This window comes from Pseudorca crassidens, chromosome 20, assembly GCF_039906515.1.
Source record: "Pseudorca crassidens isolate mPseCra1 chromosome 20, mPseCra1.hap1, whole genome shotgun sequence".
Lineage (NCBI taxonomy): Eukaryota > Metazoa > Chordata > Mammalia > Artiodactyla > Delphinidae > Pseudorca > Pseudorca crassidens.
Window position 1 is genome coordinate 44,371,909 of NC_090315.1, and position 17,707 is coordinate 44,389,615.

Consider the following 17,707-nt stretch of genomic DNA (forward strand, 5'->3'; position numbering starts at 1 on the left):
ATTAGAGTCTTTTACCTTATATTTCACTCATCTAGTTCTGTAACACAAACTGCCCCCCAAATTTAGTGGCTTAAAGTAGTAACTCTATTGTTTTTCATGCTTCTTTTGGTTGGTTGGACTCAGCTGATCCACTCATGTGGTGTTGGCTGGGATCACTCATGCCCCTGAATTCGGCTGGGAGCTCAGCTGGGGTAGCTCAAGTAGAGGATTATATGGGCTTTTCTCTCCAGCATGCTAGTTGGACATTTTCATGGTGGCTCAGGGCTCCAAGAGAACAAAATTGGAAGTTACAGAGCTTCTTAAGTGCTAGGCTTGTAACTTACACAGCATCACTTGGCCACATTCTGTTTGTCAAGGCAAGTCATAAGGCTCACTCTCAAGGAGAGGGGACATAGTTACTCCACCTCTTAATTGGAGAAGTGGCATGTGAATACAAGAATGGGAGGAATTATTGTCAGCCCTCTTTACAGACAATATGCCACACTTAGGATTACATTTTTGTCCTACAAAAACATTTTTAATCCTAAAATTTAAATGGCAGAAAATAGCAATCGTATCTTTCTTTTTTGACCTGATTTTAGATAGTGATAGTTCTTCCTGGCAAATTAACAATAACTGTTTGCTGAGTTGTTTAGAACCACTAATTTCTAGTAAGCAAATAAAATTTGTATATTTTTTTCCCTAGTATTGACTGTGCAGGTATTTTGAAACTCCGCAATTCAGATATAGAACTTCGAAAAGGAGAAACTGATATTGGCAGAAAGAATACTAGAGTACGACTTGTGTTTCGTGTACACATCCCACAGCCCAATGGAAAAGTCCTTTCTCTGCAGACAGCTTCTATACCTGTTGAATGCTGTAAGTGAGCCTGTGATATTTTAAAGTTTTGTTTATAATAGGTTATTTTCTGTTTTGTTTATAATGTAATGTTTGGATCAACAGTAAACTGAGGGGGCTTCCCTGGCGGCACAGTGGTTAAGAATCCACCTGCCAATGCAGGGGACATGGGTTCGAGCCCTGGTCTGGGAAGATCCCACATGCTGCGGAGTGACTAAGCCCGCTTGCCACTACTACTGAGCCTGCACTCTACAGCCTGCGAGCCACAACTACTGAGCCCGTGTGCCACAACTACTGAAGCCGCACGCCTAGAGCCCATGCTCCGCAACGAGAAGTCACTGCAATGAGAAGCCCGCGCACCCCAGTGAAGAGTGGCCCCCGCTCGCCACAACTAGAGAAAGCCCGTGCGCAACAAAGACCCAACGCAGCCAAAACTAAATGATAATAAATAAAATTAATATTTTTAAAAAAATGTTTCCAAAAAAAAGTAAACTGAGGGCTTCCCTGGTGGCGCAGTGGTTAAGAATCCACCTGCCAATGCAAGGGACACAGGTTCGAGCCCTGGTCCGGGAAGATCCCACATGCCGTGGAGCAACTAAGCCCGTGTGCCACAACTACTGAATCCGCGCATCTAAAGCCCGTGCTCCGCAACAAGAGAAGCCACTGCAACCAAGAGTAGCCCCCGCTCGCTGCAACTGGAGAAAGCCTGCATGCAGCAACAAAGACACAACGCAGCCAAAAATGAAAATAAATAAAATTTTTTAAAAAGTAAACTGAAGCCCAGGGTCTGGATAGCTGGTGTGATTTTCTTATATGGAAATAAGCTACGTGTTTAGGTGGAGGAGTACTGATCTTGGAGTTAGAAAGTGGCTTCTCATTATAATTTGACCCTAGGTAGCCTGTGTGGCTATAGACATTCTCTTGACCATAGTTTTCTTACTCATAAATGAGGAAGATGGGCTTGATGACACCTGAGGACCAAATTATGAAGCTATGATTCTGACATTAAGTGTCATTGATACTTGGTCATCTTTGTTTCATTAAAATGTTGGAAGATGCCTGTCTCTGCAAGCTGACACTTCAGCTGAATAGGGACTTACAGGATTTTGGTTTTTGTTTTTTTTACCATAAATTTATGTACAACACCAGGTTGAGAAAGTGAATGCTTTTTCCCTGGTTTTTCAGAGCCAAGAAATGAGAAAAGGCCTAGAACCTGATATCTACTCAAGCCCTTGAGAACTGTGGACCTCTGGCAGGTTAGCTGATAGGACTGAAATACTGAGATTGCAATTTAGATTTTTAGAGCACAGACTTAGAAGTGTTCTAATTCCATGTCTTAATTTTGTGTAGGAGGAAACTGAGGCACAAGTATCTGAAGTGCTCCTCCCAGGTTATTTGCTTGTTGGTGTGACAGAGCTGTGGCTAGAACACAGGTTTTCTTAGTACTCTTTTGATTATGTTATATCATTTTATTTCTGTTAACCACATGCATTCTTAATTTGGGATCATACCTACTGTATTACTTTTCTATTTCCAGTCGACTGTGGGAATCACTGAGCAAATCCATGGTAATAGAATCACTGTAGAAGTAATTTTTGTATTAATTTTTAATAGATAATACAGGTACATGGTACAGAATTCAAAAAGAGTAAAAGAGTATAGAGTGAAAAGTAAATTTTCAAGTCAGCTAGTTCCCTTTCTTAGAAACAGCTATCATTGCCACAATCTTTGTTACCCTGCCAGACAAATGCCCATTTAAGCACATATTTCTCTAATTTTTAGCAACATAATTTAAATAATTTAAGTTCATAGAGTAGTTTGAGTTTTTGAGATGAATTTACTCTAAAATTATTCTGTTTTCTCTTTTAGTTTATTAAATTATTGTGTGATTATTGTTGAGAGTATAGAAAATGCAAAATGGTACAAAGACTAGCATTAAAATCTTTTTTGTAATATCACTTCTCTGAGATAGTCACTATTAACCTTTTTTTGGATTTTTTCCTTTTTTTTTTTTGGTCTGTGTGTGTGTGCACATGTGCACGCACACAATATTTGGTAGTTATAGTGGGAGTTTTCTCATATAGTTAAATATTCTTCAAAAATGCTTTTGGCACATGCATAATATTTTATTATGGCTATGCCACTTGGTGAACACATTTTTGCTGTTACTTTGAATGAACTTGTGATAGCTAGTTTCCACTATAAATATCTAAAACTTGAATTAGTCTTACTCTGTAGGCTAGTCAGTGCTTGTTTTTATGCCCCTTCTTTGTGAGCCGTTTAGAACATAAGTAAGGACATAAGTGTTTTCTGAGATCTAGATTTGTGCTTGGTATTTTCTAAGTTGTAGCTCATCCTAAATCCCAGACCCATCTCCTATGAAACATTCTCTTTGAATAGGGCTGGGATCCTAATTCATATACCTTTTGTGTCTTAGTATTAAATAGTTGGAAGAGAGGGAATTCCCTGGTGGTCCAGTGGTATAGAATCCGCCTTGCAATGCAGGGGACGGGGGTTCAATCCCTGGTCAGGGAACCAAGATTCCACATGCCGCAGGGCAACTAAACCTGTGTGCCACAACTACTGAGCCTGCACACCTCAACTAGAGCCCGCGTGCCACAAACTACAGAGCCCACGCTCCTTGGAGCCCATGTGCCACAACTAGAGAAGAGAAAACCCACACACCACAACTAGAGAGAAGCCTGCGCATGGCAACGAAAGATCCTGCATGCCACAACTAAGACCCAACACAGCTAAAAGTAAATAAAATAAATAAATCTTCAAAAAAATAAATAGTTGGAAGAGGCATAGTCAGGGACTGCATGCTTCATAAAGGCAGTCAAGTTGTTTAAATTTCTTTAAAATGTTGTTCTGGCCAAACAAAACACAGCTGACCCTCAAAGCCACCAATTTTCCACCCAAGTAGTAGGACTAAAAATAGACCTGTTTCCAAAATGTGAAGAAGAAAGTGTAATCCACCCTTTTTGTTTGTCTTAATCCAGAGAGAAACCTAGTTATTGAGGCATTTGGCAGGAATAAACCCTTGGAGAACCTAAGCAGTCAAAAGAAGTATAATGTATAGCTTGAAACTCAAGCATTTTTTAAAAAGGAAAGAAAAGCCAGAAGTAGGATCTCCAGAAAATACAGCAACTTGAAATCAGTAGATATTAGAAAAAGGCAGCAACAAGGAAAAGTTAATAGTTTACATAATGACTTGTAGGCTTTAAGAAAAATTATGTTCCCATACCCTGGGAAGGAAGAGTATAGTGCACTAAGAAGTATTTATGTTCATTTTTCAAAATTCTGTATTGAAATGTGTACTTCATGTATACTTCAGTTATTTAGAAGATGTCCAAAATGTAATCCTGATGCCTCACTGATGATCTAGTTATTTTCTTGATGAAAGAGCTGCTTGGTGTTTGTCCTTTAGAAACTTGTCTTCTTTTAATTGTATGCAATATAATTATGCATCTTCGGATTTAATTTGCTTTTTATAATTATATTAAATTTATCAATTTTAACAGACAAGTTGTGGGGAAGAAATGTAATAAGACAAGCTAAAAAGAGAAAAGTGGATGAGGTGAATGTGTTGGAGTCAATATAAGTTGTAGGCATTAATTAATTTCTCTTTATTAGTTTCTCTATAGTTGTAGTCTAAGAAAATTATTTAAAATCACATGACTCTAATAAATCTATTTTGTTTTCTAAATAGCATAGCTATTTTAGTGGATATTGTTACCACTGCCTTGCATTTTAAAAATCCAGAGTTGCTTCTTTTATAGCTAGACTTTGTCATTTACATATGAAAGAATGTAAACTAATATTTTGTTTCTTCTCAACTCTTAAAAAAAAAAAACAGCCCAGCGGTCTGCTCAAGAACTTCCTCATATTGAGAAGTACAGTATCAACAGTTGTTCTGTAAATGGAGGTCATGAAATGATTGTTACTGGATCTAATTTTCTTCCAGAATCCAAAATCATCTTTCTTGAAAAAGGACAAGGTAAATAATATAAGATCTGAGTTGACTCAGACATAGAAAACAAACTTATGGTTACCAAACGGGATAGGAGGTGGGGAAGGATAAATAGGAGTTTGGGATAAGCAGATACAAGCTACTATATATACTGTATAAACAACACGGTCCTAATGTAGAGCACAGGGAACTATATTCAATATCTTGTAATAAACTATAATGGAAAAGAATCCGAAAAAGAATAAATAAATATATATATATACACACAACTGAATCACTTTGCTGTACACCAGAAACTAACATAACGTTATAAATCAACTATACTTCAATAAATAAATAAATGGATAGATAGATAAATAAGATTTGAGTTGATTGAACTCAGACTAAGGGGCAAAAGGTTAAAGTGAATTATTCAGATGTTTCACTGACATTAACCACAAAATAGTTTTCTTAAAGCTATAGGCATCATTTACACAGATTTTACTGTAAACCAAACATTTATTAAATTTTCACATGAATATTAAGTTCTCATTAAGGATGTCTCAAAAGTAAAAGAGGGCTTCCCTGGTGGCGCAGTGGTTGAGAGGCCGCTTGCCGACGCAGGGGACACGGGTCCGTACCTCGGTTCGGGAGGATCCCACATGCTGTGGAGCGGCTTCGCCCGTGGGCCGTGGCCAATGGGCCTGGCGTCAGGAGCCTGTGCTCTGCAGTGGGAGAGGCCACAACAGTGACAAGCCCACGTACCGCAAAAAAAAAAAAACAGAAAACAAAAACAAAAGTAAAAGAATCCCCCAATATTTCTTCAAGAGAATTGAAAATATAAGTCACACAGAAATTTGGACACAAATGCTTTTAGCAGCATTAATCATAATAGCCAAAAAATGTAAACATCTCAAATACTTATCAACTGATAAATGGATAATCAAAATGTGATATATTCATACAATGGGATATTATTTAGCCATAAAAAAGAATAAAGTACTGATTAATGCTGCAACATGGATGACCCTTAAAAACATTTTGCTAGGGACTTTGCTGGTGGTCCAGTGGTTAAGACTCCACACTCCCAATGCAGGGGACCCAAGTTTGATCCCTGGTTAGGGAACTGGATCCCGCATGCTGCAACTAAGAGCCTGCATGCCACAACTAAAAGATCCTGCATGCCTCAACTGAATATCCCACGTTGAGGCACGCTGCAACAAAGATCCCATGTGCTGCAACTATGACCTGGTGCAGCCAAATAAATAAATCAATAAATTTTTTTTAACTTATTAAAATTAATTTAAAAAATAAAAACATGAAAAATCTCAAACAACCTAACTTTACACCTCAAGGAACTAGAAGAAGTACAAATGAAGCCCAAAGTTAGTAGAAGGAAGGAAATAACAAAAATTACGGCAAAAATAAGTGAAAGAGACTAAAAAGACAATAGAAAATATAAGTGAAACTAGGAGAGGGTTCTTTGAAAAGAGAAACAAAGTTGACAGACTTCTAGCTAGACTCACCAAGAAAAAAAAGAGAGGACTCACGTAAAATCAGAAATGAAAGAGGAAATATTACAGCTGATACCACAGAAATACAAAGGGTCATAAGAGACCACTGTGAACAATCATATGCCAAAAAATTGGACAGCTTAGAAAAAAATGGATAGATTCCTAGAAACATACAACCTACCAAAGACTGAATCATGATGAAATAGAATATCTGAGCAGACCAAATACTAGTAGGGCGATTGAATCAGTAATCAAAACCTCCCAACAAACAAAAGTCCAGGATCAGACAGCTTCACTGATGAATTCTACCAAACATTCAAAGAAGAACTAATACCAAGCCTTCTAAATTTTTCCAAAAAAACAGGAGAGGAGGGAACTATCCAAACTCATTTTTTGAGGCCAGCATTACCTTGATATCAAAACCATTACAGGCCAATATACCTGATGAACATAGATGCAAAAATCTTCAACAAAATATTAGCAAGCCAAATTCAACAGTACTTTAACAGGATCATATACCATCATCAAGTAGGATTTATTCCAGAGATAGACGGATGGTTTAACATTCACAAATCAGTCAGTGTGATACACCACATTATCATGATTAAAAAAAGCATTTGAGAAAATTCATCATCCATTTATGATTAAAAAACTGTTGGGGGCTTCCCTGGTGGCGCAGTGGTTGGGAGTCCGCCTGCCGACGCGGGGGATGCGGGTTCGTGCCCTGGTCTGGGAGGATCCCACATGCCGCGGAGCGGCTGGGCCCGTGAGCCATGGCTGCTGAGCCTGCACGTCCGGAGCCAACGGGAGAGGCCACAACAGTGAGAGGCCCGTGTACTGAAAAAAAAAAAAAGAAAACTGTTGGGCTTCCTTGGTGGCGCAGTGGTTGAGAATCCGCCTGCCAATGCAGGGGACACGGGTTCAATCCCTGGTCCGGGAAGATCCCACATGCCGCGGAGCAACTAAGCCTTCATGCTGCAACTACTGAAGCCCACGAACCTAGAGCCCATGCTCCGCAACAAGAGAAGCCACCACAGTGAGAAGACAGTGCACCTCAACGAAGAGTAGCCCCTGCTCACCTCAACTAGAGAAAGTCCACGTGCAGCAACGAAGACCCAACACACCAAAAATAAATAAATAAAATAAATAAATGTATTAAAAAAAAAAAACCTTAAAAAGCTGTCAACAAAAAGGTTGTAGAAGGCATGTACCTTAACATAATAGAGGCCATATGTGACCAGCCCATAGCTAATATCTTAATGGTGAAAAGCTGAAAGCTTTTCCTCTTAAGATCAGGAAGACAAGGATGCCCACTCTTGCCACTTTTATTCAACATAGTATAGGAAGTTCTAGCCAGAAAAGTTAGGCAAGAAAAAGAAATAAAAGGTATTCCAATTGGAAAGGAAGAAGTAAAACTGTCACTGTTTGCAGATGATGTGGTATTATATATAGGAAGCCATAAATCTCTGTCAAAAAAACTGTTAAAACTAATAAATTCAGTTAAGTTGCAGGATATAAAACAAATATACAAAAATATGTTGTATTTCTATATAATAATGTACTATCAGGAAGAGAAATTAAGAAAATATCATTTACAATTGCATCAAAAAGAATAAAATACCTAGGAATAAATTTAACCAAGAAGGTGAAAGACCTATGTATCAGAAACTACAAGATGTTAATGAAAGAAATTGAAGAAGACACAAATAAATGGAAAGATATTCTGTGCTCATGGATTAGAAGAATTAATATTGTGAAAATGTCCATATTACCCAAAGCAATCTACAGATTCAGTGCAATCCCTATCAAAGTTCCAATGGAATTTTTCATAGAAATAGAACAATCCTAAAATTTCTGTGGAACTGTAGAAGACCCCAAATAGCCAGAGTAATCTGGAGAAAGAAGAGCAAAGCTGGAGACATCACACTCCCTGATTTCAAACTATATTACAAAGCTATAGTAATTAAATTAGTATGGTATTGGCATCAAAACAGACATATAGATCAATGGAACAGAATAGAGAGCCCAGAAATAAACCTACATGTATATGGTCAATTAATATAAAACAAAGGAGCCAAGAATACACGATGGGGAAAGAACAAGTTTCTTCAATAAGTGGTATTGGGAAAATTAGCCACATGCAAAAGAATGAAAGTGGGCCACTCTCTTAAACCATACACAAAAATTAACTCAAAATGGATTGAAGGCTTGAATGTAAAACCTGAAACCGTAAAACTAGAAAAATGCATAGGTGGTAAGCCATAGCGTAGGTCTTGACATGATTTTTTGAGTCTGACACCAAAAGCAAAAGCATCAAAAGCAAAAATAAACAAGAGGGACTACATCAAACTAAAAAGCGTCTGCACAACAAAGGAAACCATCAACAAAATGAAAAGGCAACCTACTGAATGAGAGAAAATATTTACAAGTCATATATCTGATAAGGGGCTACTATCCAAAGCATATAAAGAGCTCATATAGCTCAATAGCAAAAAAGCAAGCAATCCCAATTAAGAAATGGGCAGAAGATCCCAATAGACATTTTTTTCCAAAGAAGATCACAGATGGGCATCAGATATGAAAAGACGCTCTACATTGTTAATCATCAGTGAAATGCAAGTCAAAACCATAGAGAGATACCACCTCCCACCTCTTAGAATGGCTGTTATTAAAAAGACTAGAAAAAAACAAGTGTTGGCAAGGATGTGGAGAAAAGGGAATCGTTGCATACTGTTTGTGGGAATGTAAACTGGTGCAATCACTACAAAAAAATATTTTGGAGGTTCCTCAAAAAATTAAAAGTAGAACTACCATATGATCTAGTGGTACACTTCTGGGTATTTATCTGAAAAAAACAGAAACACTTAACTTGGAAAAAACATATACACCCCTGTGTTCATTGCAGCAGTATTTACAGTAGCCAAGGCTAGGTTAAGGACCCTGACCTCTGTGCTCTTAGTACATCCAGAATGCACCTTTATTAGTTATTGTAACCACCACATTTCATTATAATGAACTGTTTATATTTACCTTTCATCCACAAACTGAAGGCAGGGTATCCTATCTCCATTATCTCAGCAACCCAAAGTGCTTGGCATGTTGGGACCCAGCAGATGATTGCTGAACTGAGCTGTAGTTCTGAGCATTTGTCTGTAGTATTTCTTGTGCACAAGGGTAGCTCTTAGCTATATTGGACTGGAAGGTGATAGTCACAATCTAGACAGCGTTTCATTGAGTCTTCTGATATTTTCACAGACCAGATGAAGTCATGCTAGCTGTGAAGATACTTGTATGGGTTAGTCACTGGGTAAATGCCCATGACATAAAAAGAATGCTGGAGTGAGAGCTCTAGTAGCAGGTGGGGCTTTCCCCAGGTAAATAATTCACTTGGGATGAAGAGACAGAAAATGTGCTGGCCAGATCTTTAGGTGACACAAATCTGGAAAGCCTAGGAAATAGTTCATAAGACCATCAGTATCTAAGAAGATCTTGACGAGCCAAGCAATCCTAGAAAATGAAGTCTAGTAGGGGGAAATTAACGTAACAAGGGTTGGGGGTTAAAAAAAAAAGCCAGCTGCATAAATACACAGTGTGGGAACTTGAGCTTGGCAGTAGGAAATGTGGCAGACAGAGGGACACTGCTGGCCACACACTAAGTATATGAGTCAGCATGGTGTAGCTGCTCCAGAAAACTTTTATTAACAGAGACACAGCATCGCCACAGAATTTGGCAAGAGCCTCAGTCACACTCTATAATTTCTGGATCATTTCTCACCTTTTCTACTCAGTCCTGAGCCTGGTGCATTTGGAGGGAGACGGTCACACTGGAGGAAAATTCAAAGAAGAGTAACCAGGAAGGCTAAAATATTGTTTAAGGGATAAATGCAGAACTGGGGGTACTAGCCAGCAGAAAAGGAGACACAGGCAAACAGAGCTGCTTTTAAACATCTGAAGTATTGTCTCACAGAAATGCTCAAGATTTTGGGGTGATGGCTATAAGGAATAGTGCTTAGACCAGGGTTGGATACTAGTAGGAGACAGATGTCGTCTATCATGAAGATAGATGCAATTTTCTAGCAGCAGTTACTATTCCAAAGATGAAATGGGTTACTTGGTTAGGGAGTGAGTTTCCCATTACTTAAGGCATACAAGCAGAAGTTGACCACCACTTGATAGAGGTGTTTTCAGAAGATTTTCAAACATCACTTAGTAGAATAAACTCTCCGGGCCCTGTGAACTTGGGCAGCCCAAGATCTTTCTCCACATTTTTTCCCCATGGGTACACATTTTATTTTCATAATGGAAGTCAGCGAGATAAAGATTCCTTTTGCCAATAAATTTGTGATACTAAATACATTAGATTTTGTATGCTTTTTGACTTGAATTCCTTTTAACTGTAAATTGTTTCTGTCAATAGATGGACGACCTCAGTGGGAAGTAGAAGGGAAAATAATCAAAGAAAAATGTCAAGGGGTAAGAAGTTTACTTCTTTAGAAATATGTAAGAAACTTAATGAGAAAATTGGATAATGCTGCTTTATGGTATAGATGAGGAATCTTACCTGTTGAGTAATGGAAAAGTAAATTAGAATTTTTAGAAGTTTGGATGTGAGATAGATACTTTCCTGGTACTAAAATTAAAGTTTAAGAAAGATAAACAGTTGGGTGTCTTTCTTCCCCAATTTTGTGTATAGGAAAGGAGAAATTAGAAATGAAAGATTATTAGAAGGTTCTTATACTGAAGTTACTGATTTATTTCTCTGAATTCAGTGAAGAGATCAAACAAATTCAGTGAAGAACTTATACAGTGGGCAAAAAATAGGAGGAGGACAAGCCCTCGGGGGGTTGTGTATTTAATACACTACTTCCAACTCCTTCACATTAAGCCTTCCAGGAATCAGCACTGAAAGTTGTGGTCCCTTCATCCTGGTTGGAATGAAGACAGAATTTTTTCTGGGCTAGATAGTACCACTTCCTACAGTGCTCTCCAAAGACCTAGAGAAGTTAGATTAAGGATTGCAGTTGAGGACTTCCCTGGTGGTCCAGTGGTTAAGACTCTACGCTGCCAATGCAGGGGGAGTGGGTTCAGTCGCTGGTCGGGGAACTGAGATCCCTACATGCTGTGCGGCGCGGCCGAAAGATTAAAAAAAAAGGATTGCAGTTGATTTGGGGCTAAAAGTTTTCACCCTGCATATGTAAAATTATTCTTAATATAGATGCAGATTTTGTGTATTGCCAGTTTAGAACATTTTGAATATAAAGTTTAAGATAAGGGAGTTCCCTGGTGGTCTAGTGATTAGGATTCGGTGCTTTCCCTGCCATGGACCAGGCTCAATCCCTGGTTGGGGAACTGAGATATCCTGCAAGCTGCACAGTGAGGCCCCCCCCCAAAAAAAAAATTTAAGATAAGAAATCTAAACTGTAACACAACTTGGGAACTATTAAACTTGATTAAAAATGAGAACAGACTTCCACTTAAGATGTATAGTAATACATAATATTTATTACAGCAAAATATCTGGCTGTATAATATGTAAGACTTTTGATTTCTGCTACAACTAGAAACCCAAGTGGGTGAGTGAAAAGCAATTTCTCCCTTAATGGTTTACTTGAAAGAGCTTTTCTCTGTTAAGACTGAAGTATCCATAGAGTAAATCTCCAGATGACTTATATACCAGTTTATTCGCATAACGAGCCTGAATAGTTAAGACTCATGAGACGTGCTGAGTTTAGCAGGTGCATTTCATTTTTAGTTCTGAGTGTAACACAATCTTGCTTTCCATGCTCCTTAGGCTCACATTGTCCTTGAAGTTCCTCCATATCATAACCCAGCAGTTACAGCTGCAGTGCAGGTGCACTTTTATCTTTGCAATGGCAAGAGGAAAAAAAGCCAGTCTCAACGTTTTACTTACACACCAGGTACGAGGAGTTGTTGTGATGGTTTACTATAGAGCTTTCTTTCATAATGAATAAAAAGTTATTCAATGAATCCTGTATTAGAGTGTTTAAAGGTAGGGTCCTTATAATCAATAAAAATCCCAATGCATGCTTAATCTGTAAAGTTTGTATTGACTTTAAATATTAGATCTGATAGAAATTGTTATTTTGTAGTCACTTACTATAAGGAAATTAAAAGATTGTATTAATAGATTTGAAGTCTGTTTTTCAGGAGTTATCAAAAATCACCAGGACTGTTGGAATAGTAGGTGTTTATGAATATGTGTGAACTTCCCTTGTGCCCTTCCAGTGCCCTTAGCACTGCAGAAAGGCAGTGTGCCTGTTTCATAGTGTCTTCATCTCAACCATTCCCAATCAAAACGGAAAATGTCTCATTAAATTTTCATTTGGCAAGCAGCAACTGTAGCATATATTGACTTTGTGGGAATATAACATTGATGGCAGAATTCCTGATTTTATAGAGACACCATAACAAAGGAGGCTTTCACACCTTTTTCTGCAGCAGTTCTAGTGCTGTAATTTTCCAGATCTGGATTGTGACACATGAATATTATATGCAGTAATTCACGCTGATGTTTACATACTTAGAGAACAGACATTTATAGAGGTCTTCTCTGTGTTAGGTGCTGCATTTGTCACCAGAACATATAATGATAAAAAAATCATAGTGAACCTTATTCTTCAAAACTTGTTGTAAAAACTTTTAAATGGTTTATAGTAAATGAAAAGAACAAACACATGAATTTGAGAGGGTATTGGTTATTAGTCATTCATTTGTCATCATATTCTTTAAAGCCTGGCTGTATTTCATTTAGAGCCTCTGAAGGCCACTTATATTCCAGAATCTGAAAATTATTATTACTTGATCTTGTTAATATATTACTTGGTAATAAAATATTTCAGATAATTTTCAAATAGAATATAAACCTTTGAAAACAAAAGATTTTGATTAGCCATTTCATTTACTCATTAATTCAATAAGTGTTTAAGGGTGCACACTAGTTGGGTAAAACCTCTCTTAGCTTCTCTCATGGAGCTTATAATCTAGTGGAACAAATAGAAGCTAATAAACCTCTAAATAAATAAATTACTTACAAATTTGTAATTAGAAACAGAGATAAGGAATGTTAAGGAAAGGGAAACAGTGCTGTGGGTGAAAATAACAGAGGGACCCTTGTCTAGGCTAACTGGTTGTGAAAAGACTTCTATGAGGAGTTGAGAACTGGAAAGTAATAGTAATAGTTTATAATTATGTAACATTTACTCTGTTTTAGTACTGTTCTAAGACCTTTCTGTATTCATTTAATCCTCTTAATAAACCTATGCGGGGCTTCCCTGGTGGCGCAGTGGTTGAGAGTCCGCCTGCCGATGCAGGGGACGCGGGTTCGTGCCCCGGTCCGGGAAGATCCCACATGCCGCAGAGCAGCTGGGCCCGTGAGCCATGGCCGCTGAGCCTGCGCATCCGGAGCTTGTGCTCCACAACGGGAGAGGCCACAACAGTGAGAGGCCCGCGTACCGCAAAAAAACAAACAAAAAAAACAAACCTATGGGATAGGTTATTGTCTTATTTTACAAATGAGGAGACTGAGTGGCTAAGTAATGTGCCCAAGGTCTCCTAGAGCCAAACATCATACATAGGCAGTCTGGTTCCAGAGTCTGGGCTCATAACGTATCCTAGACTACATCTGTTTATTCATTTATTTAGTAAACATATAAAGCATTTAGTGTGTGCTGGGTGCTATTCTCAGCAGTTTATACATAGTAACTCATTTATCCTCCCATAACCCTATAAGGTAGGTAGTGTTGCCCTTCCCATTTGGCAAGTGAGTGAACTGAGATCACACAGCTAATAAAGGCAGAGGTGAGATTTTAATCCAGGCAGTGTGGCTGTACAGTCTATATTGTTAATTATTGTTAGATAAAGTGTGGGAGAACATTCCACATAAAGGCAGTAGCATATGCAAAGGCCTTATGGTTGGTTGGATCATAGAGTATTAAAAGAGTTGTAAGAAGTGAGTTTTAATAGGGAGGTGACGTGATCAGATTTGTAATTCAAAAATAATTTTTCCCATATTTCTTCTGTCACTTTAAAAGATGTCATTGACCAGTTTAGTCTTTTCTCAACTTACTAACTGTGGAGGGTGAGATTTATATGGGAGAGGCCCAAGAAGGTTAAAAAGGTGATTCAGACAGCTAGAGTATTTTGAGTATACAGAGGAGAGAGCATCAGTGATGATAAAGAATATCAGGTTTCTGGGAAGGTTGGGAGAGGATAGGATTTAAAATATGCAAGTTGGAATGGACCTTAAATGGGAGAAGGAACAAGAGGGAAGGTAAAGGAGATGAACAAGATGGATATACATTAGGAAGGTTTACAGATTTAGTAATGGAGAGTTCAGGGAGTTTCCATATGATAGCTTCAATTTTGTTTCTGTAAAGAATGACCTGAAGTCTCCTATTGTGAGCAGAGAGAGGGGAATGTCGGTGATTTGGCAGTTTAACAGTGTGGAGAAGTTTGAAAAAGTTGTTTTAAAGAGGGAAAAGTAAGTTACCACAGACATGTAATAGGATTCTAGGCATGATCAAAGGGCACCTTTGATGTTGATATTGGTTAATTTATGGATACTAATTAGCTCTGCTATGTAACTTTCTTAAGCAGCACTCAGATTCTTCAGGGCAGGTGGTAAAATATGGATAGTAGAGCTCTTCCAGGGTGAGAGTTACTAAAGACAACAGGGTCCAAGAATGTTAGAAAATTCTTTTGAGATAAGGAACTATAGAATCTAACTTGAATAAGAAAGGAGAGAGCTTCTAGAATTGGGGTAAAAAAACAATAGGGTCAGCATGTTAGAGGTGTTGATTACTACCGTCATAGTGGTGGTAATAGGCAAACAGAAAGGAGCAAATATAATGCCTTTACATTATCAGCTCTTGAATTGAGAGGACAATATAAAGGCAGAGTCCTAGAGGGCATTACATGTAAGAATGGAAATCAATGGGACTCCAGAGTGCAGGGAGATATTGGATTGGACTGGAGCTGTCATAACTGGCTTTATGGTTGACAGAATACAAATCAGGTGGCACACACTAATGAAGGAAGAGTGGACACACAGGAGTGTTTGGACAGTCCTTATTCTGGTTGATTACTGCCTTTTGTCTGTAACATTTGGCTTTTTTCACTTTTTTTCTGAAGTGAAATTTTGAATAAAGTTTTTACAAAGGCAAATACATAACTGAAGTTTTTTAAAAGACAAGTTGAAAAAATTTTTTTAAAACATCCATATTCTCTTCCACTGTCATCTCCTTTTAGATCCTTTTGATCCATATATAGATACATCCTTTTAAAAATAGAAATGGGGGCTTCCCTGGTGGCGCAGTGGTTGAGAGTCCGCCTGCCGACGCAGGGGACACGGGTTCGTGCCCCAGTACGGGAGGATCCCACATGCTGTGGAGTGGCTGGGCCTGTGAGCCATGGCTGCTGAGCCTGCGCATCTGGAGCCTGTGCTCCGCAACGGGAGAGGCCACAACAGTGAGAGGCCTGTGTACCGCAAAAAAAAAAAAAAAGAAAAAGAAAAATAGAAATGGGACCATGCTATATTATATATACTAATTTTGTAACCTGAACATTTTTATTTTTCCTTATCAGCAGATAGAATTTAACAGAATTTTGATAACTTTTTAGTATTCTACTGTATGACCCTTTGTTATTTTAGAATTATTGTGTTTGTCTTTTTAATTTTATGAATTCTTTATATTAGAGATTTTAGCCATTTGTTTATGTTGGGGCAATAATTCCTTTTTAAATTTTATAAAAGTTTTAGATATTTGTAAGTTGCATGTTTTTTATTAAAGGATTTGTTAATTTGTTTCCTTTTTGGCAACCCCCTAGCAATAGGGATCTGACCAATATCAATATCCAATGGAGGAATAATCATTAGCTGCAAGTGGCTGATTTAAAAATTTTTTTTTTTAAATTAGGGATTGTGTTTAGTATTATTTGTCCCACAATCCATTTACTTTGTAGAATGAAGACAGCGGCATATGTGTATGATTCACAAATTACCCTTACCACAGATGGTAATAGAGCACACAGCCCTTCCTTAGTGGTGCTGTCTGAACTTCTGCCCAGCTTCTAGCTTCAGAACTTCCAATGTGGGAGACTCTACCCCCACCCTAGAGGAAATGTGTCTCCCTCTGAAGCCCAGCAGAAGTTATTTGTACTTGGGGGTACCATCTGAGCTCTGGTTTTTGGCATCATGGGGATTTTTCAGAGCAGCATTAGAGCCAAACTCTTATGTATAATATTTTGCCTGTGGAAGGGTATATTCTGTGTTCCAAATAGTTGACTGGACAAACTGACTTTTGTATTGTGGTCGTTTTGATTGGGAGAAAAAGCATGCCTTACAGTCAGGAGATCAGATCTCAGCTCTGCCACAGACTGTGCCTACTGATTAACCTCTATAAAATGAGGGTATAATACTAAAGCAGTGGTTTTCATATTGCTTAGGTTGTTTATTCTTCAAATAAAATCTTATGCAAAAAGCCAGTATATGAAAAAGGATGAAAGCCAGCTTGGGTGCTCTCTTTGCACTGGAAAAGGAAATCCAGAGCTCTTTCTCTTTACATCCTGTTCTTCTACATCCACCACTTCAAGAAGAGTGTGAGGCTTCTCATGGTTTGAAAACCACTAGACCAGTTGATTTTTTTTTTTTTTCCTGGATGCCTCTGTTCATCAACATTCTAAGTTTGAGAATTAGCATGTATAATACAAAAGGTAGAGTTACTCTGTTTCTAAAACTCATCTCATTGTAGGTATTATAAGATCTGTTTAACTGTATTTCCCTCCAAACAAGAATAAATTACCATAGACCAGCAGTGAGGTCTTCTTATGGTTTGGTCAGATTGGAGTCTGAATCTCTTATAGACAAAAAGAGTGATACTTGATTTGGCAGAATGGAAATGCATTCGATTTAGTAGAGCAGAATTCTCAATCTGGCTACCCAGATGTCAGTCAGGAACATAGAAATAAGGATTGGATCATGCAAAAAAGATGGATGTTATGCTGTAGTTTTCAGTCCCTCTGTCTCCTTTTTAGTGCATGATAACCAACCACTTATGTAACCAAGGGCCCCACCTGTTCCATTGAGGATTAAGGGATGAGAGTAGGCTTTCTTGGATATTCTCCTTCCTTATGTAGAAATATGACTCTGGATATAGGATTCACTGTAGTTTTCTTAAGACCAGAGTAGGAGCTGAAGTAGAAGACAAAAAAATCCCGTAGTCCAAGGACAAAGTTCTATTGCTGCCAAAGTCAGAAGAAAAGTAAGTGCATCAAGACATTAGGGGGAAAAAAAAAGAAACGAAAAAAAAAAGACATTAGAGAGGTCAGGAGCCAATAGACATGGTGAACCATACTTCAAATACCTGAGCAAGAATCAGAAACTGGA

The 17,707-nt window shown here is 38.1% G+C and overlaps 1 protein-coding gene across 4 annotated transcripts in view; it reads left to right on the forward strand.

Annotated features, from left to right (window-relative positions):
* The window catches only part of NFATC3 (nuclear factor of activated T cells 3), a 133,847-nt gene that overhangs the window by 83,694 nt on the left and 32,446 nt on the right, over positions 1 to 17,707 (forward strand). For 2 of the 4 annotated variants that reach the window (XM_067718541.1, XM_067718539.1), the window contains exons 5-8: positions 686 to 858; positions 4,697 to 4,837; positions 10,721 to 10,776; positions 12,095 to 12,221. In XM_067718541.1, coding sequence (XP_067574642.1) covers positions 686 to 858; positions 4,697 to 4,837; positions 10,721 to 10,776; positions 12,095 to 12,221 — 497 coding nt within the window. Of the gene's footprint in view, positions 1 to 685; positions 859 to 942; positions 1,616 to 4,696; positions 4,838 to 10,720; positions 10,777 to 12,094; positions 12,222 to 17,707 lie in introns of those variants that run through there. The other 2 variants (XM_067718542.1, XM_067718543.1) reach the window with 2 other exon arrangements.